The 25,029-nt window shown below is 29.7% G+C and overlaps 2 protein-coding genes across 5 annotated transcripts; one reads left to right on the top strand and one right to left on the bottom strand.

Annotated features, from left to right (window-relative positions):
• Positions 1–714: 714 nt before the first annotated feature.
• On the bottom strand, positions 715–6,029 carry T6 (class I knotted-like homeodomain protein). 4 transcript variants are annotated; one of them, XM_010317565.4, is made up of 5 exons: positions 5,810–6,029; positions 5,012–5,169; positions 4,505–4,769; positions 1,521–1,771; positions 767–1,101 (listed from the first exon to the last, which is right to left on the bottom strand). In XM_010317565.4, the coding sequence occupies exons 1-5, from the start codon at positions 5,826–5,828 to the stop codon at positions 898–900; spliced, it is 897 nt and encodes a 298-aa protein (XP_010315867.1). In that variant the 5' UTR covers positions 5,829–6,029; the 3' UTR covers positions 767–897. The 4 variants fall into 4 exon arrangements, with proteins under 4 accessions (NP_001233941.2, XP_010315867.1, XP_069149237.1 ...); XM_069293136.1 differs by having other exon boundaries at positions 1,521–1,765; positions 5,810–5,967; NM_001247012.2 differs by lacking the exon at positions 5,810–6,029 and having other exon boundaries at positions 715–1,101; positions 1,521–1,765; positions 5,012–5,661.
• A 16,654-nt stretch (positions 6,030–22,683) lies between these two features.
• LOC112940057 (uncharacterized) lies at positions 22,684–24,612 on the top strand. Its single transcript, XM_069294653.1, has 4 exons — positions 22,684–22,748; positions 22,842–22,949; positions 23,028–23,403; positions 24,381–24,612. The coding sequence occupies exons 1-3, from the start codon at positions 22,692–22,694 to the stop codon at positions 23,214–23,216; spliced, it is 354 nt and encodes a 117-aa protein (XP_069150754.1). The 5' UTR covers positions 22,684–22,691; the 3' UTR covers positions 23,217–23,403; positions 24,381–24,612.
• The last annotated feature ends 417 nt before the right edge of the window (positions 24,613–25,029 follow it).

Below are 25,029 nucleotides of genomic sequence, written 5' to 3'. Positions count from 1 at the left end.
AAATTATTGGGATGGATATTTGGTTCCGTCCGGTCTCACTATTTACCGGGATGAAATCAGAATGGATCGCAATGGAATGGGATGAACTGGACCGGAATGACTAAGTTTTTTTTGTCTTTCTCGGTTTATACCAATTCAAATTGTATATAATTTCTCTTTTTCTCGTTTTATACAATTCGATTCAATTGTATATATATAGCGAATTATACATATATATATTTGTTATAGAGTGCAATTATACAAACTTTGCTATAGCATAAAAATATGAATTTTGTGTTTGCTATATGTAAAAGTTGTCCTTGTTATTTTACATAAATGTAAATTTAAATTTGTTTAGAGTATATTTTGATGTTTAATTATGTATTGAATTGTAAAAATAAGAAGAACAATATTATTTTTATTGGCAAAAAAAAATATTGTATGACTCAAATTTAAACAAATTCTTACGTACATTTATGTATGGTATATTAAGTTTTGACTTGCAAAATAACATTGGATATTTTGTTTTTCTGATTGGACTTACAAATTTTACATGCACTTCAAGAAAAAAAAGTACTGAATATATCCCCAATTTATTTAGCTTTGTAAAGTCTACAATTTTAGTCAGAAATATCCAATGAAGAAATCAGTAAATGCCGCGCAAAGTACAATACAACAAGTGAATTATGGCTTTTGGACGCTGGCTCGCAGGCAGTATTCTCGAAAAGATAAAACTAGCAAGTACAAACTATTTAATTCTATAATTAAAGATGATAATAGAAAGATCTATTACAAGCACTTTATATATTTGGTCTAATAAAAAGTTGATTGTGTCACAATACCTTGTACTACTACATGCACACAAGTAATATGCAAATTAATTAAACATCCTTGATACTAATAATGACAAATCTTAATTCAGAGGAGAGAGGGTGTCATATCCATTGGGAAATGGTTAGCAAGAACATTATCCATATAGTAATGTGGATGAGCAGCATCCATCACAACAAACTGCATATCTTCTGATGGTTTCCAATGCCTCTTTCTTTGATTGATAAACCAGTTGTTTATTTGCTTCTGGTCCAATCCCGTTGATTCAGCTAGTGCAAGCTTCTGAGATTCCTGTAAACCAAGAATCGCGCAATGTAACTTGACCGCGTAAAATAACTATGCATTGTCATTATTGTATATAAGATGGACACACATCACAACCTTGTCTGATAAGGCAAGCGAAAAACAATATATGGTCTTACAATGAAGTGATCATCCTAGTAGAGTAGAATTAATATGTAGATATTGAGCTAAGGACTGATTTATTTAACAATTTAGAAAAGCAATACTTTTACTTTTCTAATTTAAGTGATATTAGCTTTAATTCAGAATGAAGACCAAGCGAAAACTTCGTGCACCCGTAACATTATGTTTTAAAATTTAAGAGTGTCATTCTTTTTGTATGGATTACTAAGGGACATAAGGTGAAATTAACAGAGTGTATAGAGTCAAGAAGTGAAGTTATTAATAGGAATGAAGGAGGATCATACCGATGGATATGGCCATTTAATATGTCTAAGCCACCAATCCACCAATTGTTGCCTTGCTTCCTTAGGCAGCTTGCCTTTCTTCCTCTTCTTCATGAACTCCTGCTTAAGGCTTCCCAAGTAACCGCTGTACTTACGCAACAATTGACCTTTGAGCTCTCTATCCTCAGCCTGGGGGTCGATGAAACTGTTATTCACGTCAACCTCTTCATCAGATGATCCATTTCTATCCATTGCCTCGCCCAAAGCTACACCTTTAAGACTTAAATTAGCATAACCATTCTCCAAGAAAAAAAGGAACAACTATAGTTGAGAATATAACTTGGCTTATAATAACATTATAGTAAAAATCACTAGCTACTAGGATACGAGATAAGCTTTGAGTATGAGTACTCAGCTGGTTCTCTTGGGACGTGATCAAAAGTTTGGCACGTTAGATTAGCCAACACTACAGGCTAACATAAATCATTTTGCTCTTAGGCATTTGGAAACTTCTCAGTAGTTTCTTACACAAGAAGAGTAACAAAAATATGCTAGAGTTAATACAATCAAAAACAACAAAGCGATTCATAACTCACACTAAATCTAGGCAGAGAATAAGAAGCTTATAAATTTTATGAGAAACTTAACTACCCCTATATACTTGAGAACTATCAAGAGTCGTTTGGTTGGGAACAAATTAGTATTCTGGGATAATTTATCCCACCATGGGTCTAATCACTATGGTGAATATAGTGAGATAAGTTATCCCAAGCATGACAACCAAAAAACAAAATTCTAATACCATCACTATTTTATTATCCCACGCTAATTATTTGTATCCTTCTCACCAAACGACCCGTTACTATTTACTACTTATCAAAAAATACACATGAGAGTAACTATCCATGTTGCAATTAAGTCCAAAAAAAGCCAATTTCTTCAGTTGTCTCGTAATTGCAAGCAGTTAAGCCCTCGCTTCTTTTAGACTCCTCAAGATTCAGTTTTTTAAATCAGTGGGTCCTTCAGAAACCCAACAGCTACTCAACAAATTTCGTCTTCTTTATCCCATTAAAGACTCCATTGAGTACCTATAGATTATTAACTTCACAAGTTTGCTATGTTTTGTCTATTATGTGAATAAAAAAGTCCAAGCAAAGAAACTTCCAAAGAAATTTAGCTGATTAAGGAAACACTTGTCAATAAGCATATGAACAAATATACAATTAGATCAAACTAAGCAAGCCGTATTCACCAAGATGAATCCTTTGAATTCCGAAATACATTCGACTAGATATTTGCACCCTAAAAAAAGGAAATAAACTCAAAAGAGTAATTAAAAAAAAAAGATGTATTGATGAAAAAACACCAACTACATAATCCAATGACTTAAACAAAAGTATAACACATCAAGTAGGTTATATGATACAATCCAATAAAAGCTCCAAATCTAATCAAGAGTATTTTATGGGTCTCACTAAAAGGAAGGTGCATTTCTCAATTTTGTCTTGTATCTTTCTATTCTTTTAAAGTGTCTAAAAGAGGGACCTCATGGAATTATGTCGAAAGATTGTAACTATTTGTGCGATACAGCTAATCGTTCAGCCGATCAAGGACTTCTTCACAGACCATATATGAAACTTAAGTGCTTGCTAAGATGGATTGGAGCTTTCCAAGTTAAACAAATACAGATTGAAATCCAAATACATACAAACTATTGCCATTAGATGGAAGTTCCTTTTTCAGTGTTTATTTAGCTTATACGGTGTAACATTTAAGCATTCGTAGTTATGAACCATTTCCAAGACAACCAACTAATTCAGCACATCTTTCCAAATACCTAATAGATTTAAAATCATCAAAAACACTACTACTTAGCAACAATAATAGTTATAGAGAGTGATTCCAGTAATATAAAGATTACTTGACGTTAATTTGTGGGGTTACCAATCAACACAATTAACGAGAGAAACATGGAATGAATAACCTTTTCCAAAACTCAAAAGTCTTATATTTTAAACAATCAAAGCATGAAACATAAACTCAACTAACTTTGAGAAACATAACACCCACACATAAATTGAATTCAAATGAAAGCTTATGTTGAAAAAGACTTGATCAAAAGAAAGATAATGTAATAATCTGCTCCTTACAACAACAAACTGGTGTATCCAACGTGCAAAATCACCTAAGACTGGTTGGTATATAGCTATCTCCGCCACCCCCTCCCTTTCTACCTCAGTATACTTACAAAAGACCCTCAACACAAGAGAATCAAAAAATTTACTTCATAGAGTGTCAGAAGTAAAACCAAAGTAATATAATTTTGAAATTCATATTCACCATCATAATATATGCAGCTTCAATACAGAAAACTAGGGTTAATACATTATTATATCTTGAGCTAGTCATCAATTAATCTGTGATTGGCACATGATAGAACAAACAAAACCTGCACATGAATAGTAGGGGAAAAAAGCTGGAACAAGAAAGACATATTTCCCAGGGTCATTCCAAATAAAGAACAAGACAAGTTGAGTTTATTCAGCATACACAAGCATCCAGTTTGAAATGATTAACAAGGGACAAATATATCTTGCTGTTTACACTTACAACTAGCACCACACAAATATTATGAACATGTAGAACAAGAACCAAAATAAGATAATTATTCTTTTTCTTTAATATAAATTCCAGGTAGTATCCCTGGCAGATGTATTTCATTGAATATTGAGACAGAAACAAAACTATTTTAAAAAATCATTGTGAAATACAAGAAGGTAGAGTAAATTGATAAAAAATTGAAAATAAATGGTCTGCATATGGAATTGAGCTTATTTTATTAGTACATAATAATTAATTAATGACTGATATCATTGGAAACATGCACATGCAGAGGACATTAATTTATAAAAGAATAAACTCAAGTAAACAGTTAGGATCTGAAAAGAATAAATGTCACCATTTTAAGAAATGAAGAAAAAAAATTTGATATATATATATCTCACCAGATTCATGAGAAGAATTAGGTGCAAGAGTTAAAGCTTTGAACTGACACTCAATTCTTGAAAGAAAAACCATGGCTTCCTTGAAGGGTTTTGAGAGTTCTTGTTCATATTTTGTCAGCATCTCACAATAAGCCTCCATGAACTGATCTAGTGCAGGATCTTCTCCAATGATTCCACCACCACTACTACTACTGCTACGGCCCATTGTTGCTGACGTGGCACATATTTCCTCTAGCCTTGCCACCACTTCTGGCGGAGCTCCTATCTGCAGTTGTTAAAAAGAAGAAAAAAAAACTAGGTTTTTTCAGCTACTGTCCCTTTCACACACATGATTTTGTTTTCAGGGTTTTTTATTGAATTGTTGCAGAGAGTCACTTTCAAGGTAGAAAAAATCATCAAAATTTCAAGAAATACTAAAACCCATGTTAAAAAATATAATCTTTGAATTGTTGAAAAAAAAATGAATTTTTTTTTGTTGGTGTTAATTGGGGGGGGGGTGAATTTCACCTTTTGACAATTGAGATAAGCAGTCAAGAGACGATGGTAGTGAGGATGAGCCATAATCTTTGACTTGATGGAAGAAGAAGAAGAGTTGTTGTCTTCTTGAGGATTATTGTTGTTGTTGTCCATGAAAGGAAGAAAAAGGATGTTGTTGCTGCTTGTTTCTGCATTGTTATTGTTAGTTAAAGAAGGAGGAGGAGGAGGCATCATCATCATCATTGGAGGAGCACAAATTGTTACATTTCCATTTCCATTTCCATTACCATTTCCATTGTTGTTGTTGTTGTTCTCATGATCTCCATATCCCATCATCATTAAACAAGATGTACTAGTATTTCCACTAGAACCACCCTCCATTATTCTCTCACACACTTTCTTCTTCACTCTAAATTTTGTTCCTTTCTATTTGTTTTTGCCTATGAAAACCATCTCTCTCTCTCACACACACTGAGAAAAAAAAAAGAAATGGAAAAAAACCTCTGTTTAACAGTAAATCTCTCTTCTCTTTTTTACGAGGGTGTGTGTGTGTAAGTGATCTCCCGAGTTTTATGCTTACTGATATCAGGCTTTTTCACAGCAAATCCTTAATGGAATACATAGTTAGCAATACTACTAGTCAGAAAAAAAAGCAAACACACAATATTCCTTTTTTCTTTTTCTAAAAAATAATTAGTAAAAAACAGTGTATTGTTCACTTTTCTTTTCTTTTTTTTTTCTCTCTATAGTGTTGTAGCAAGAAGCAAAGACTATGAAAAACATGAACATGTTAAAGGGTTAGCTTGTATTTGGGTGCAAAATTTTTACCTTCCCAATGAAAACTCATACCCCTTTTTTCTTCACTGCCACTGAAACACTGTCATTATCTGCCAATATCCCTCCTCTCCTAGTGAGAGAGAGATATACAGTTTAATTTTTATTTTTAGATTAGAATGATCAAATCGAGGTGCAGTGTAATTTCTTCTGTGTTTTTATGTGTTTCTTGGTTTTTGGGTTATTGGAAAACAGACAAGAGTGAGAGTTCCTTACCAATATTATAACTTGAGACCTATTTGTCCCTTAATTGAATATGATTCTTTTTGCTTTGCTTCTTCTTTCAACCACTAAATTAAACTTTATATCATTATTTTATATTAAAAATTAGATTAGCGTACACATTATATTATACTAGTAGTAAATTAACAAAAATACTACTTTTCAAGAATAAAACGTGAAGAAAACTTATCTTTTTTAGAGGGAGAGGGGAAAAAAATAGACGCACAACAAAGGTGTGAATTGTGATGTGAGTGGATATAGCAGTAGAAAATCTTGAGATTCACATCTTTAAGAGACTAAGCTCTATGGTAGGTCTGACCAAAATCGATCGGTAAGTAAATAGTTAAAAGATCAAATATATTAATATTTTGAGCAATTAGAAAGATTAAATCCTATAAATGAATAGTTAAGAAACTATTTAAACCCTACTCGAATAGTTAAGAAACCGTCAATGACATTTTCTCTAGATTTTGGAGGAAGAATTTTTAAAGAAATTACAAATTGTTTTTTGTTCATAAACTTTAATCAATTTTTGACAATTTACATAAATTTGGATGAAATTTCATTTCACTTATCCTATGTATTGTTTTAAATCCTACAAAAATATTTCACACACCATTCAAACTTCAAAAACTGATATTTTCAAATTTCCATCTTAATTTTATAAGCACTTTCAAAATAAATTACTTAGATTGCTAATCACCTAAAAAACATTAAAATCAGACAAAATCATAAGTTGGTCATGTTTAATGTATAAATTTTCATTTATAAATATTTTAAATTTGATAAAATATATTTTAATCAATTTGGAATAGATTAATTTCTTGACTTTTTATTTGCATCTTCGAGAAACTTTTATCCCAATTTTTTTTTTCTAATTTTCAAAATACTCTTTCCAAATTGTGATGCTAAATCTCTTCCATTCCATATATCTTCTGTCGTAATCTTTTGTGTATATGTTTTTTAGTATTTATAATTTTTTAAGTAATAATTTTAAGGATATTTTAATTATTTTAAGGGAAAATTTAATAGTTTTCTTTTTTTTAAAAAAAAAGTTCAGGTTAAAATTCTTGAATAAATGAAAAGGAAAAAAAAATCTAACGAGTTGTTTAGAATAAAAATATTTGAAGAAAGATTTACCCTATTGGGATAGGGAACTATTTATAACTTTATTGTCTTTTTCTTGTTCTAGTTATACATGAAAAATGAAATAAGAAATGATATTTGATGTATTTCATACTCCGATAGACAAATATATAATTTAGTTTCCTATTATTGACAAACAACACACTTCATTCACAGATATTCTGTTCATTTTATTTATATATATTTTTGGTGCCTTCAGTGCCATTATTATCTTATGGCATTTTCTTGGTTTGTGTAGATTACTATAACCCCCACCTATTTCCATTTCAATGAAAAAAATGTAACTTGGACACTTTGCCTCGCATTGTTTTTACTCACTTTAATGGAAAATGCTACGTACCCCACCCCAAAAGAATCTTCAACCCAATCTACATAACTAGTATTTAGTTTTTGAGGTCTTTAATTGAGGTTAAATAGAAAAATAATTATTTGTATCGAATATTTTCGTCTAATTATCACAATTTTCATTTGTAACTTCATGAAGTAAAATGAAAAATAAATTTTAACACATGACATGACATGCATATATTGAATTGATGTATAAACATCTTATGCGGATAAGTTTTATCCACACTAAATAGCTAGAACTTTTTGTCAGAATCTGATTTAGAAATTTAAAAAGTTATAAATATTTTTTATTTTAAAATTAACTAACTTTTTTCTATTTTTTATTAAAAATTATTAAAGTCAATGAACGAAAATATTTAAGAAGATAAATAACATACTTAAGATATTATTCGGGACAAATTTTCTAGGGAAGAGAATTTTTCCTTTAATTTAATACCCTATTCTGTACATTCAAAATTATTGGTAGTAAATAATAAATTTTATTGAGATATTCAAATTACAATTTATTCAAGGAGTATTTAAATACTTGATAAACTCTTTATACTAAATATATTTAATTTTCAACGAATTTTTAAGTGTTCATTACATATACAAATTAATCATTTTAAGTATGTCTTCTCATTTAGGACTCATTTGGCTATAGATTTCTCAAATAATATTTTGGGAAAAATTTGATAAATAATTTTATTTACAATTTGTCATTATTTAACAAATATTTCAAATTCTTAAATACTATTTTTTTCTAGTATTTGGACCAAATCTCATTATTTTGGGATCTTCTTAAAATTAAAATTTTACTCCAAACTTTTATCTTTAACAAAAACACCCTTTTATAGTAGTTGTTTGTGTTGTATTAAATAATTTTTTACGTAAACACCAAAGTAGTGATGCAATATTCAGTGAACATTAAATGATTATATGGTTGTTGATGAAAAATTGTTTCATGACTTATGGAATGATGTTTGTTGCATTCCCTCCAAACTATCACATTGCTCTAGTGTCATGGGCATTATTTGTTATTGTTGCAACGAATATCCAATTGACTTGTAATACAAACTTATAGTTAGTTTTGATAATTTTTAAAACTTATGGGTATAAAACATATTTTTCTAAAAATGTGAAATATATTTCCCAGATATTATGGTCAAACGCTAGCTTACTAATCTGTAAAATCTCATGCTTATACTTTGATTAATGCGCGTTTATAAAGACACCTAAATTTTAATTAAAATATGAGTTGAATATAACTATATATATATATATATATATATATATATAATTTTTAAAAATGGAAACTTTCGCATATAGCTACTGAAAAATAGTTTAATTATGCTCCACAACTATAAATTAATTAATTACAATTTCAGTTACATGTTATAGGAAGAAGAGTGGCTAGCGAGACTAAGGAGAGAGGCAAGCGAGATTGGGAGAAGGAGGAGAAAGACAAGCGTGAGAGAACAATAATTTGTATAATTCGCATCTGGTTTTTGTAATTTGCAGGTATGTTTGGATATATTGTATGTTTTTGTATAATTGAGTAATATAAAATCTGTAGTTATACAAATATAATAAAACTTGAAATAATGATTTGATACAAACAAAACACATATGAACTTTATACAATTATACAAAATATACTATACAAATGACATTATGTAGATCATATTATACAAAATTTGAAAACTACGTTTATAGAAATTTTAAAAAGTTATACACAAAAAGATTCAATGTATATGATGACAAAACTAAAAAATCAAATGAAATTATCGTCATATACAAATACAAATCATAACATACAAATACAAATCAAACAAAAAATTATTAATATCAAATTATACATATACGAACTCAAATTTAGCCTATACGATATAATATAATCAAATAATATAAGTTTATTTAACCGCGTAATTTTCATTGAAAAAATGACTTTATACTTACTATACAATCTTTTTGTGAAAAATGAAATAAACCTCCTCCCGACCCCTAAATCTGCCCCCGTCTATTTTCATCGCCAAGTGTTGAATCAATTGATATATTATTCTGGTAAATTGCTGACCAAAAAATAAAGTGAAGTACATCAAGTGAGACAGAATAACGAAACACTATTGAATTGAAGAATAATTTGTATCGAAATATAAAATAGAAAAGCACGAGTTGTCTCCAATTAAATTTACAAGTAAATGAAAAGGTGTCATCAGTCTTTCATCTATCCCATCTAAAGTCTCTAATTATTTCCTCTAAGAAAATTAAAGTGCAGTTCTAGCTTCAAAAAGCTGTTTATTTCGTGGGACACTACCAATGTCTCTTCTAACTTCTATTCCTCTCTCTAATTATTTTCTTTTCTACTACTCAATCACTCATCAACATTACTAATTAGCTTCTAATTAAGTTGGTACAGTTATTTGGATTTTCAATTTTTACAGTTTACTTTTATTTTGTCATGTTTCGTTTCAAAAACGAACAATCAAAATTATAGTTAATAGAATGACTTCATATTAATATGATAAAAAAAATAATTCTAATATGTTACGAAATATTTAAATATTTTAAACTCTTAAAAGTTGATAATAAAGTATAAACTATACGTAGGTGCAGAGAATAAAATCAAACGAAAAGAGAAAGGAAACCCCTATCAAGTCTACTATATAGTGCAACCTTAAACCTTAGATGGAATGCCAATACCCAATAGATGCTTTAGCTATAATATGAGTTTGTTCAAGACTATAAATAAATACTTACTTTCTTTTACCTTTTTTTTTATATATATATATATACACACACAAATAAGTCAATGTTAGTAAACAAATAAATGAGTATTAGTACTAGAGTATTTTCTGATATTTTTTATGATCAAATATATTATTACAAGGAGGTTTGCATCATTTTAAATCCGAAATAGGCATTATTCTAGTGGTAATGCTATATCATACCATGATAAAAAGGGAATCTGATCTGCGGATGTATTTTATAATTATGTACGAGACAATAATTTTCAATTGTATTTTATAATTATTTAGTTCTTTTATGATTTTAAGAAGTAAAGAAATATGATAAAGATTTAAGAATATCAAAATTTCAAGTTTGGATTGCAAATTTTTTTTCAAACTCTACGTCAAATTAAAGAATATAAGAAGAAATTAAAGAAAAATTCTAAAAAATAGTACCATAAATTAGAGTTTTAAGAGGGAAAGTACACAAGTGTAAGATGTTGAGACATTAAGAACATGTAGGGCGTGTTATGACTTCTCTCACACAGTCAATCTTAGGTTCAGTAAGTAGCTGGGGCTTTTGGGCTAGTTAGGGTTTAAGTGCTTCAAAGACCAAAAACTGTATTGTATCCCAAATATACATACATATACACAAACCTTGTACGAACATAGACGTTGTGACATGTGATATCAAATTATAAATTTAAATTAATACTTATATGTTCGATTGAAATGTTTATATTTTGCAAAAAAAAGTTTGATTATAATTGGTAAAAGTTAGATATGCATGTATATAAAAGGGAAATGTTAAATGGATAGAAAATTTGGTTAGAAATTTTATAATATTTTTACTTAAAGTAAACTGATCTTTTTTTATTTTTTAATTAAAAAATATTGAAGTTAAAATTATAAAAATATTCAAAAATAAAATAACATTACATAGGTAAAATATCAAACTACCAAATACTCTGTCCAAAAGAGTTTTTCCTATAGAGAATATATATTGAATGTCCTCTTCTTCTATTTATGTTAATTTTTCACATTTTAAACTCTTTTAATGAAAAATTTGACTATAATATTATTAATGTTTGTAAATTGAAACCAAAAAAATATTCAGTACTATCACCAAAGTATACAAGCTAGAAAGTATAGTAAAAAGTAAAAAGAAAAGGTCCGAAGTACTGAAGTGCAGTTAGTGGTCGTTTGCAGCTCGATAGCGTTATTCACTTGGTATTAAAGCATAATAGTTTGTAGTTATTTATGGGTAAATTTAGGTAATTTTTTTTATATATAATTATATAGGAATTAGTTATTTATGTATTATAACTATTTCATTTTCCATCTTAAATAAAATAATATTTATTTCTTCATAATTTATATTAAATAAAATAATACATATATTTCTTCGTAATTTATACTACATGTATTACTTATGTAAAATTTTAAATTGTTAATTAAATATTCTTTTAATTGCATAATACATAAATATGTTATTTACTTGGCTTTGAATAACATTTATGCCCTACAATTTTGGGCGTGCACAATTATATACTTACACTTGTTTAAACTTGAACAAATAAACACACATGTCCTACAGGTCATTTTTTATCTTACGTGTATTTTGTCATGTAGGACTCATGTGTTTATTTATTTAAAAATTGAATAGTTAAATTGCCTATTTGTGTATTATGAAAGTTATAGGTCAAAATTAAAAATTTAAAGTCAAATTTAAGTTCTAATACATGTATTATGCCTTAATTCTATATATAAATAATTTATTTTATCTAATCTAGTAAATAACTTATTTTTTATTAAGCTATCAATCGAGTATCGATCCCTATTGATGGACTTAATTAAAAGTTGCAGAGGATGTTAGAGATTTGATTTGCACATTGATTCGATGAGTATATAAATCAAAGAGAGGACTACTATTGCCTCTAAATTATATATATATAGGGCTAAGCAATAGGGGGTTCTAGCAGGCCAGGAGGGTAAATATATAGGGTCTTTTGATAGCAAAGCTTTTGTATTTGCCTTTACGTCATGTCCATAACCAGTTGCCAATTGCCAATCAACAGCCATGAACCAATATGATAAATAGATAGAAATTTGGTAAAAGTAGCAACATTTTGATGCTATTTTTCCACATTACTTATCTCTACTCTTCACATGCATATTTACCGGAATGGTTTTTAACGTGAGTAATCTTCAACTTTTTGACTCGTTTCCTCACATGCTTTAAGAACTAGGGTAGATGTAGTTATTTAAATTTTAATATTTTTTAACGTACAATAAAAATAAACATATAAAATAAAATAAGAACCTTAAAGGTCCAAAAAATGTTGAATTCTCGATCCATTTCTACATGTCAGTAACAAATTTAACTTTTGAACTTAAAGGTTTGCTCACAGCCTAAACTAGTGTCAACAAAGTTTAGTATCACGAGATCATTGGGCCAGGTGTAATTTCTCAGTATATTTCTTTATATTAGAGTCTTGTGTTATTTGATTTTGATGTAAAAAAGTTTAAATTTTATTATCAGAAATAAATCATCAATATTTGTGTGTTTCTTATTGTTTCTACCAAAGGTAAAGATATATAAATACAAAATCAATTTTTTATAACATTAAGTATATCACATTCTGTTAGAAACTATGGCAACTTTTTAAGTTTATCAAGCCACCTATAACCATGATTATGAGCCTTTTTGGCTAAGCTTAAAAGATAATTTTTTACTTATTCAGCTGTTTGTTTATTCTCAAAATAATTTACCTTTTTGGCCTTATTTCTTTTGTTTTTATTTTTATTATTATTATAACTATTAATATTTTATTATTATTTATTTTATTACTCTTTATCATTAATATTATTATTAATACTATCATTATTATTATTATTAGTATTATTAATAATTATTTTTATTATTTATTTTATTATTCTTTATTATTATTATTATTTTCATATTATTTTATTATTATTATTATGTATTATTATTATTATTAATAATATTTTATTTATTATTATTTTTATTATATATTATTATTGTTATTATTATTATATATTATTATTAATATTTTATTATTTTATTGTTATTATTATTTATTTTATTGTTCTTTATTATTATAATTATATATTATTATTAATATTTTATTATTTTTTATTATTATTGTTATTTATTTTATTATTCTTTATTATTATTATATATTATTATTTATTTTATTATTTTTATATATTATATATTATTATCATTATATATTATATATTATTATTATTATTTTTATTAGATTATTCAACTTTTATCATGTTAACAACTTTTAAGAGTATTTCAAATATTTTGATAAAAAAGTTGTTTATCAGCATTTATTTGTCAAAGACATCAATAATTTTTTTTTTTGCTTCAGCACTTTTATCTAAACCCATAACTGCTTATTTTAAAAATAAATTTAACACTTTCAAAAATACTTTTTAAAAATTACTTTTTTTAAGCCATTCAAAAGGGCTCTATGTTTAGAAAGCAAAATCAACTTTTTAGTTCAAGAGTTTAACGTTATATCTTTGCCATAACTAGGCATCCCCAATCATAAGCTCCAGATAATTAGCTACTAAGTGAACTCACTAATCTTATTATTAACATACTTCTCTTTCCACTTTTGGAATTCCATTATGATTTTATTTTTTTCATATGCTCTAATGATTACACACATGGGTAAAAAATCAATTATCTAATTCTTTCTCTCCACCTTTTTTATTAAAGCAAATTAACCTTTTTTCAAGTGGGGTGTCTCCTTGAGTTTGTGAAAAGAAGTTGGCCATTTAGATGACAAAGAAGCACATCAAACTATAGTTCCAAATTTATGTGTTTTTTTTATTAAAAAAAAAACACTATAGTTCCAATTTATTTATTTTTTATATATAAAAAAATACTAATGTTTAATAAGACTGATTTACAGTTCTATATGTACTCTTATTCCAGACAGTGTATAAATATTCGTATGTGAAGGTGCGACGGACACACAACTCTATAGAAGAATAATGTTTTTTAAGTTCCAATGTATATGACATGTATACAGTTCGGTATTAATTAACATTATATTTGACAAAAAAAAAGAAAATAAATATTCGACTTTTAAATATTTTAAGTTGTTAGTTATTTTAATTTATAGTACTTTTTATTTAGTTTTCAAATATGTAATTTTATTTGAAAAATCTTAAAGCTTCTATGTTTTAATTTAAGATCGAAGCTTTAGAAGTTTGAATTCCAAAATTTCAACTATAGTTATTACACGCATATTAGGAAATCTTGAACAAGAAAGTTTATATTTATATATATATCCTTTATAACATTTTTTGAAATTTATAATAAATGTGAATATTTCAAAAGAATTAATTATAAAAGTAATATAAGAAAAAATATTTTTTGATTTAATTAGATAGACAACTTATATGGGAGAATTAATTATAATAAAATTATCACTTAATATGAAACGCTTTGAGCATATAAAAATTGAGGTAGAGAATATTTCCAGTAAGGTTTTGATGGAAAACTGCAAAAACCTCTCACTTTGGCATAAGAATTTATGGAGAATAAATCCTTTTTCCCTTTGGCTCTTCCCAAGCCAACTTTGCTCTCTGGGTAAAAGAATAGGGAAATTATGAAGATAAAATTGAAAAGAACAGAAAAGTAATGAAAGAATAAACATGAAACTTAGTTGTCAATTAAAGTGTATTACTATCTCTAATTTACGCTGACAAAGAGACCAGAGCACAATTTTATTTATATTTTTCGCGAGTCAGTAAAAATAATTTTTTAATATAATAAATTATGATAACATTCAAACTAGAATTTATATCGATTTTGATATCGTAATAATATAGAAATCAAAAAACTGATCAAGATTATATAAAGAAAGTGTATAATCAATTCTTTTAAAATTTTACGTTTTAAAAATATTACGCTTTTATTTACTTTAATATGTCTGCAATATGCTTTTCACCCTCTCCCGTGTTTGATTCTTTTTATTGGCTAAACACACAAATACTTTTTATTTTATTTTAATTGATGGCGATAAGCCTCAAACCATAACTTTTTTTTCTAATACCATATTAATTAAAGTGTGACTACATCTTCTAAACATATCTTGGTCCATAAAAAGAATCAAACCCCTCTGTGAGATGACATCATACTAAAGCTAGCTTAGTTTTCCCCCATCATTTTGGATCATGATTTTATTATACTTTTTGGCTCGAGTGTCTAAGGGTTCGTTTAGATGAGCTAAATAAAAGTAGCTTTAAAAAAATATTGTTGAAAGTGCTGAAACTTATTTTTAAAATAAGCAGTTATGCGTTTGGATAAAAGTGTTGAAGTTAAACAAAAAAAGTTGTTAATGTTTTTGACAAATAAGTGTTGATAAATAATTTTTTAAATCAAAATATCTGAAATGTCCTTAAAAGCTGTTAACATAATAAAAGTTAATTAATTTATATTTTACAGTCATAAATAATTATATTTTGTAATCATTCACATATTTCTTTCTCATCACAAATTATTTATAAGAGAAATATAAACTTATTATAGATTTTAAAGATACATAATTTGAATAGATCAAAGAACGATTTAAGATTTTATTTTAGTTTCATCCATAGGTAATAATAATAATAGTCGATCATTCACATATTTCTTTATTATCACAAATTATTTATAAGAGGAATATAAATTTTTATTTAAGTTATATGTGCAACTTATTTTACATTTTAATAATATATAATTTGAATAGATCACTTGAAAGATTTAAGGCACTACTAGAAATTTGACTTATTGCAACGCTTATTTAGTGACGGTTATACCATCATAGCAATAGCTCACCTATTACAACGGTTATAACCGTGGCCAAAAATATCCTTGAATCTAATAGAACAATTCTTAAAATAAACTGTTGTATAATCCCTATAACCGTCCCTATAGAGAGTGTATAGCAACAATTTTCAGAACCGTCGCTATAGATAACTCTATGGCAACAGTTTTTTACAAAAATAATTCTGATTTTTTAGCCCTAAATAATTTTCCCTCCTAAAAAAATATACTTCCCTCCAATATAATTTGGCAAAGATACATTAGTCCCTCCTAAAAAAATAATTCTGATAAATTAACTTTTTAAAAAATGTAAAAGAAAAAGAAGAAATTGTTTTCAGAAACCCTTATTTTTTCAGAAACAACGCGAGAGAGCCTTTTTTGGGTGAAGCTGCATGTGAAAGGAATTCTGAAGATTTTGGTGAGAAAAACGAAATTTGTTGGTGAAGCTGTTGGTGAAGTTCGTTGGTGAAGATCGTTGGTGAAACTGTTGGTGAAACTCGTTGGTGAAGAGCTGTTGGTGAAATTATTGGTGAAGCTCGTAAGTGAATCTATTGCTGAAGCTCGTTGCTAAAGCTCGGTGGTGAAGCTCGGTGGTGAAGCTATTGCTGAAGCTCATCGAGGAAAACAACCAGCTCGTTCTTTTTGGTGATGCTTTTGAGGTTCGACTACGAATTCATCTTAAAGGTTAATAATGTTTAAGTTTTCTATGCTAGTTCATGAATTCTAAGTCCCCATTGAACTAATTTCGAAAAATCTTAAAGAATAATGTATGGGTTAATCTTAAATCTATGTTATTGCTCCAATATAGTTAGTGTATAAACTTCCCCTGTTTGATTGTGTGATATATAAGAGAGTCGAAATCTAGTGCTCCAAGTTTGTGGATCTGTAAGTATTTCTCTCTGAATTTTTTTTTGTTCCAGATGAATTCTTCCTTAATATTCCCCATTTGATGTGAATCTGGACAAAAATTACTCCCAAATTACTTCCTACTGGTATTTGTTTCACTTTTTGTTAACTGATATAGCTTAAGCTAATTCGTTTTTGAAAAACTCTCTTGTCCTTTGAGTGACTACAAACCTTGATGTAAATATGGTAGTTGTGTGACCCTGTGTTCTCTCCTCTGTTTTTTGGTGTTCATATTGCTGATCTCAACTTGTTATGGATTAAGGCTTAGTTATCTTCAATTTTGTTTTTGATTATTAAGAGATGTTTAAACTTGAGTATCACTGTCGTCTTACTTTGAAATACATTCGGATTCTGAAATTGTCTATGTCTTTTGCTTGTTCGATTGAATGCTATCTTCCCTTATGAGTCACTGCCAGCATAAACTGTGACACATAATGCACTTCTGACAATATCATTAAGCCTTTCATCTGCAAATATTTCTGTTAGTCAAACTATGGCATGCTACAAGCACAAAATAAGAAATGATAAATGTTGTATGCATTAACATTTACCTGGTGTTACATAATCAGAGAGACCAAGTGAATGGCTTTTAAAGGAGAATTCTCATCCTTAGAAACGAAAAGAAAATTCTGAATAGAACAGAAGAACAACCGTCAATATAATGAGCTTGGAAACCAAGTATACGAAACATAGAGTGATGTAAGAAAGAAATGACACTACATTTGTTCACATATATGGTGGGATTAGAAGAAACCCTGTAAATTTCTATTAGATACCGTAAGAAAATATGCAAATCATAACTAATTTCTTCAGTGGTCTGTCCGAGACACAAACCTCCGTAAGCATTTTCATTTGGTTGAGCTGATTTAACTCTCTCAATACTTTACAGGGGCTTATGAAAAATTGTAATTGGGTTGTCAGAATTCATTATGTGATCTTATGTTACCAAATAACTTATGAATGATCTTTTAATCACCAAATTAGTTGGGCAGGATCCTAGGTATCCATAATGAAAAGCAACATTAAGGTTGACAATTTCAACTTACTCCATGACTATATAAACATTTTCCTCGTCCTCATAGGCATCATAGAATTGAACCAGATTCCTATGTCCTGTTAAAGCGCGCAATATTTTGACTTCTCTCCTTACATCCTCAATTGCAATTGTTGTAGTCATCTGCAAAAGATTCCTCAGTCTCATTAAACAAAGAAATAATTCAATCAGGTGATACTGCTCTTGGCATGAAAATATAGTCCTTGTCTTTGTGCCACTGTTTTTTTTGTATGTGTGATTTAAAAAAGGAATTTTTTGATGGAGTTTTCTAAGCTAAGCTAATTTTTTGTATGTGTTTTTTTTTGTATGTGTGATTTAAAAAAGGAATTTTTTGATGAACTATAATTTATCTCCATGGACTTGCATGAAGTCGGAGAATATTATGTTGTCAATGATTATTGCAGGTCCATCGTCTCCCGGAAATGATATAGATGTATACTTGCAACCACTGATTGCGGAGTTGAAGGAACTATGGGAAGTGGGAGTTGAAACATATGATGCTGTAACTAATCAAACATTTCTAATGCATGCAGCTTTATTGTGGATAATTAGTGATTTTCCAGCTCTAGCAATGCTTTCTGGATGGAGCACCAAGGGGAGATGGGCATGCCCCACTTTTAACCATAATACTTGTTCCCAATATCTCAAACATAGTAGCAAGATGTGTTACTTGAGTCATCGGATGTTTTTACCTCCTGATCATCCATTTCAGAAGAGATAAAAGATCATTTAACGGTAAAGAGGAGCATAAAGTTGCACCTACTCCATTATCAGGTGCACAAATTCTTGAAGAGCTTCGTGAATTCAATAATGTATTTGGAAAGAACAAAAAGAAAAGAAAACGAAATAATGATGGTCCATGGAAAAAAATCCATATTTTTTGAGTTACCGTATTGAGCAACAAACAAATTGAGGCACAATCTTGATGTGATGCACATAGAGAAGAATATTTGTGACAGTGTGCTTGGGACTTTATTGGATATACTTGGAAAGTCCAAAGATCATATAAATTCTTGCTATGACTTGTATGAAATGGGGATACGTAAAGATCTTCAACCTCTAAAAGATTGTGATACAGGAAATATCCATCTAGCTAAAGCTTGTTTCTCTATGACACCAGATGAGAAAAAGTTATTTTGCACCATCTTAAAAGATGCCAAATTACCAAAAGGGTGTGCTTCTAATATATCAAGTCGTGTGCAAATTGAAGAGATGAAAGTATCAGGATACAAAAGTCACGATGCTCATTTCATAATGCATTACTTGCTCCAGGTTGCAGTCAGAAAAGTGTTACCCAAGAATGTAGCTATGGTCTTGATTAGATTGGGGAATTTTTTTAGAGCCACATGTAGCAAGGTTATAAGAAGAAGCGATCTTGATAAGATGAAAGTAGAAATCATAGATATTGAATGTGAGCTTGAAAAGATTTTTCCTCCATCCTTTTTTGATATAAGACACATTTACCTATCCATCTAGTAGATGAAATTAAGCTTGGAGGCCCAACTCATTTGTGTTGGATGTATTCTACAGAGAGGACTATGTGTGACTTCAAGGGGCTTGTTCGTAATCGAAAAAATCCTGAAGGATCAATAGTAGAAGGTTTTTCAGCTGTAGATTGTTTGAACTTTATTTCCATATACCTACCTAATACGGTGAAGAAAAAATTAAGTAGGTGTGAAATAGAGGATCATGAGTACATTCAAACAGAGGAAGGTGGTGTTTCACATTTATTTCCTAAGACAGGTCATCCAATTGGAAGTGAGAATATAAGGAAAGGCAAGATTTTTAACATGGAGCAGCATGAGTTGTTTGAAGCACATCGATATACTTTGTTCAATACAGGAGATGAACAAGTAGAGGCATTTATCAAGTAAGATAAAATACTCGTTTGTTTTTAAACTTCATTTAGATGTTATGATAATGTATTTCAAATTTCATTTCATTTGTAAATACACATTGATTAAATTACATTAAATGCTTACAGGGAACATAAGAGCTTAACTGATAATCGTACTAGAGGCAATGCATGGGTAAAAGCACAAGTCCATAGTAGAGAATTTGGTGATTGGTTTAGTGAAAAAGTTAAAAATATTGAAGTGTCCAATCATTTAAAATGGCTAGCTAAAGGGCCTAACTTTGTGGCAAAAAGATATACTGGATATTTCATTAATGGATATCGATTTCATACGAAGACACGGGATGCCCCTCGTAAAACTCAGAATAGTGGAGTGACTTTGTCAGCCACAACGGATAGTTTTGCTAGTGCTAGGGACCAAAATCCTGTTGATGGAATGGTTCTCTATTATGGAATTATTCAGGATATCATTGAGATTGATTATTGGGGTTGCTCTAGTGTTGTACTTTTTAATTGTGATTGGTTTCATGATGAAGTCGATGATTATGGATTGACTCGGATATATTTCAACAAAAAATGTAGTACAAATGATCCTTTTGTACTAGCATCTCAAGTGCATCAAGTTTTTTATGTGGAAGATCCGGTTGAGAAAAATGTTTATTATGCAAGAAACAAAGTCCCTGTGGATTTGTATGATTTGGAGGAAGAGAATTGTCCTAATATTGAAGAAACATTTTGGAGAGAGCCTAATAATGATATTGGTTCATCAGAAAGATTAGTTGATGTAGATGTTAGATGGTCTAGAGAAGATCTTCCTGTTGATATCATCGATGCTCCTTCCATTGCACAACATTCACAAGATGAAGCTATGGAAACATCGGAAGAGGAGGATGACTTTGATGATACTGATTGGGATTGGATGGAAGTTGATGATTGACAAAGGATCTTGTGGACTTGTTCAAATACATTATGTTTTTTTTCTTATAGTAAGTAATGAATATCATTTGAGGTGCATCATATAGATTATGAATATTGAGTAAACTATATTTGCTATCTCATGTTTTTGTTTCTATGTTTTTTTCTTCATGTTATCGTTAAATTACTACAACTTTTGGATTATTAGTTTTGGTAAGTCCCTTTTCTCTCTTATTGATCATTTTCATTCTTCTTTTGCAGTTTCTCTGAGCAATTTCAATATATTAGTGGACCAGCAAATCACTAGGTTCTTATCTCTTTATTAAGGTCCAACACTCCAGGTTCGTTCTCTCTTCGAGTACTTAATGTACATTCTATGAATGTGATTGAGTGCAGAAAATATTATTGTAGACAGTAACAAACCTACTGTGTGTGATTGTGGACAGTAACAAACTTGTTGCTCTCTTATAATTTCACCAATTGGCACCTAAAAACACTCTAAATCTTGTGTGTGATTGTGAACAGTAATAAACCTACTGAATGTGATTGATTGCAGAAAATATTATTAAAATGTCCCTTAAGGGTACATTTTATTTTCAGCTCTTTATTATATCTTGGTGATTGATTTGTGTAAATATTGTAGGTGTACATTGCCATACATTTTAACTTTTTAATTTCTATTTTCACACAGGTTTGAATAGTCATAGATATGAGTCAACAAGAAACTTCAAAAAGAACCAAAAAAGCCAAAAAGAAGACATTTGCTAAATCGTGATCGTTATCATTCTTGGCAAATAAGAAACGACGGTTATTGACAACAAATGAAATTATTAAAGAAATAGAGTGCGAGAAAGGACATTTGCTCAAATTAATTGGAGTAGAACAATCAGTAGCACCACAATCTGAAGCAAAAAGACAATCTGTCGAGGAGTTGCCTTTTGAAAATCAGCCTGTCGAAAAGCTACCTGTTGTGCAGCCTGTCGAGGAGCTGCCTCTTGACCAGCATGGAAAGATTTTCCTTTCGAGGATCAAGTGCAAATGAATTCTGTCACTCCTCGAACAAATGATCAACCTGAAGAACAAGGTAACATATAAGATTACAAACCTATTTTATGTATTCATAATTTTTAATTATTATTCTTGTATTTTCTTATAGCTGGAGATGTTTCCACTCCAAATAAAAGAGGTAGAACGCAAATGCATGATGTTCATGCCCGAAAAGAACGTAAGTTGATCATACTGAATAGTCAAAGTCAACCCGTTGATCCTACGGATGATGTTGTCATAGAGTTAAGTAGCTTCCTAGGAACATTGGCTAGAAATGCGACTCTTTGCCCATTTGATATATTGGATTGGAGGAGCATGTACACTAAAAAGGATTTATGGGATTATACCAAGGTTTGTAGTTTACAATAATAAATTATTTGTAAAAGTATTTTACTTCTATTGGCTAATTGAATGACACAAAATTATAGGGGAAATATATTATTCCTGAAGTTGTGTACCATTGGGCTATGGTAACAATTCGAGATGCTTGGAGAAGACATAGAAGTGATTTGAAGCTTAATTATTACGATCCATATGACAATGATGCAGTTCGAATGGCAAAAAAGCCTGGTCATATTCCAGAATGTCAATTTAGAGAGCTCCTCAAATATTGGAATTCTGAAAAATTCAAGGTAAAAATGTAGTTCAGAATCTCAATTTTTTGAATAAGTAGAATTTGTATTTGGTACTTTATTGTAATATTTGCACCTTCTTTCTTCATTTATTGTGATAGTCACATGCATTTTACAAGACACCTTCGATTAACATTACTGATTCATTTCTTTGCAAAAAATGTCTGAAACAAATGCAAAGAATCGAAAAAAATGATGAATCCACACACTACTGGCAAAAAGAGTTTCGCTTTAGTTCGTAATAAGCTGGTGAGTTCTCTTATATATTTTTTTTAATGAAATTTTCTTTTGGATCTCTTCCGGTGTGAGTTTATTTTTTTATATATATTTCAATTTGACTAGGAGAAAGATAAGGAGACAGTATCATCTAAGGATCTCTTTGTGGTTACAAGAACAAGAAAACTTGGTCGTTTGTACAAGGTCTCAAATGAAGATACTACTAGTAAAATTGTATGTGCCTGTCTATTTTTTTTATTGAGATCAATTATTTATTTCATAAGATTGTGTTTGTTGGATATGCTTTGATAGGCTGAAATGGAGGAAATTGAAAAACAAATAAGCATAAATGGTGAGTATGTTAATGCATTTTCAAGCGTCATGGATCCTGAACATCCGGGACGTCTAAGACTATATGGCGCAGGAGTTACAAAGACTACTTTGAAAAAAAAGTTTGGCAATTTGGAATCAACTTTAAGTGCAACAACTGATGGAATGTAGCAAATGAAAGAGAGGATGCAGAAAATGGAGAAACAGATGGAGGAACAAAAGAAAATTGTGCGACAAGAAGTTATTGCAGATGTTATTGCACAACTTAAGCATGAAGGATTAATTGATCCTAACATATTGACAGCATTGTCGACTCCTTCACCAAGAGAATCTACTTCTGTTCAAGGGGCTAAACAAGGTTGGTATCGCTAATTCTATGTTTTGATTGATATTTGTTGTTGCTACTTGCTATAGAATTAGAATAAAATAGTATGCTATTGATCTAAGGAAGTTGGGGAAAAGTTAGGCAGAGGATCAGTAAATGCCTGATTCATGAGTATAATTAATGTCTGAGTTGCTGCTTGTTCTCTGATAGTCTGAGTTGCTGCTTGTAGTCTGGTTCATGAGTTTTCTGGTGCTGCTTGTAGCCTAGTAGAGGACCAGTTGTTAGATTCATGATTTTTTTGATACTTGCTGCTTGTAGTCTGGTTTCTTGTGGTTTCTTCTTTATGTTAATTAAACATGTCTCTTGTAGCATGATAGTGTTGTTTCTACTGCTTGTAGTTTGGACTCTTGATTCTGCTGCTGGTCTCTTGTTTCTGCTGCTGGTTTCTTGTAGCATTATAGTGTTGAATCCTAGCTTCACGATTATGTTTAGTCGAGCCAACGTAGTAGCTAATTGCTGAATGTATAGTGGTCTGGTCTCTTGATTCTGCTGCTTGTAGAAGTTTAAATGCAGCTAGCAGTTTAATGTTATTGGCATGTGTAGTAGTCTGGTCTCTTGATTCTGCTGCTGCTTGTAGAAGTTTAAATACAGCTAGCAGTTGAATGTTATTGGCATGTGTAGTAGTTTGGTCTCTTGTTTCTGCTGCTGCTTGTAGAAGTTTGAATGCAGCTAGCAGTTGAATGTTATTGGCATGCATAGTAGTCTGGTCTCTTGTTTCTACTGCTACTTGTGGAAGTTTGAATGCAGCTAGCAGTATAGTAGTCTGGTGTCTTTTATTTTGTTGCTGCTTGTAGCAGTTGAATGTTATTGAATGCAACAAGCAGTTCAATGTCTCTTGATTCTGTTTAATGTCTCTTGATTCTGCTGCTGCTAATGCATGGTTGTAATATGTTAATTTCACAGATTTGAGGTTTGCTAAATTATTTATATTTTTTTCTGATTATATGTAGGTGATGAAATCGAAGAAAGGGATGAAAGCAGTAGTGAAGACTTGACATAGGAGCTGAAGTATATATTGATGTAAACTTTATTGATGTTCTAGAAATCATATATTTTTGAAGATTGAAAATTCTATGGCATGTGTTTCACCTTTTTTGGATGCTATAAAAAGATTTGTATATTTTGCTTTAATTGATATTAGAATCACGGATCTTGAATTCTAATTAAGGTAATGAACATTTATTCTCGTTAACAATTTGTGTATTTTTATGATATAAAATTGATTCTCGTGAATGATTTAGTATATATATAGCAGGTATATATTAGCTTACTAATATTGCATTAGAATTGTTGCAAATAGTAGGTAATAACCGTTGCAATAGGCATTAAGCCACAGTTCTACAATTGTTTGAAAGTGTTGCAATACCATATAACAACCGTCGCAATAGAGTGAAAACGGTGTGTTGAATTGAAAAAAAACTGTAGCCATAGCCTTAACAGAACTGATGCATAAACCTCTATTACGACGGTTAAAAATCGTACCAATACGTCCATAACCGTCGGTAATTAATTCAAATGAGAACCGTGGCAATAGCTCAACGTATGGCTACGATTATGAGAACTGTCGCACAGAACCATAGCAATATCCCTATTGCTACG

This window comes from Solanum lycopersicum, chromosome 2, assembly GCF_036512215.1.
Source record: "Solanum lycopersicum chromosome 2, SLM_r2.1".
NCBI lineage: Eukaryota > Viridiplantae > Streptophyta > Magnoliopsida > Solanales > Solanaceae > Solanum > Solanum lycopersicum.
Note: the sequence above shows the minus strand (reverse complement) of the source record. Positions and strands in the feature narration are given on the sequence as shown.

Coding starts and splice junctions, on each gene's coding strand:
- LOC112940057 (XM_069294653.1), top strand. CDS start 22,692: ATGATGAATCCACACACTACTGGCAAAAAGAGTTTCGCTTTAGTTCGT. Junction 22,749..22,841: donor CTTTAGTTCGTAATAAGCTG/GTGAGTTCTCTT, acceptor CAATTTGACTAG/GAGAAAGATAAGGAGACAGT. Junction 22,950..23,027: donor AAGATACTACTAGTAAAATT/GTATGTGCCTGT, acceptor ATGCTTTGATAG/GCTGAAATGGAGGAAATTGA.
- T6 (XM_010317564.3), bottom strand. CDS start 5,362: ATGGAGGGTGGTTCTAGTGGAAATACTAGTACATCTTGTTTAATGATG. Junction 4,770..5,011: donor CTTATCTCAATTGTCAAAAG/GTGAAATTCACC, acceptor TAACAACTGCAG/ATAGGAGCTCCGCCAGAAGT. Junction 1,772..4,504: donor TAATTCTTCTCATGAATCTG/GTGAGATATATA, acceptor TAAGTCTTAAAG/GTGTAGCTTTGGGCGAGGCA.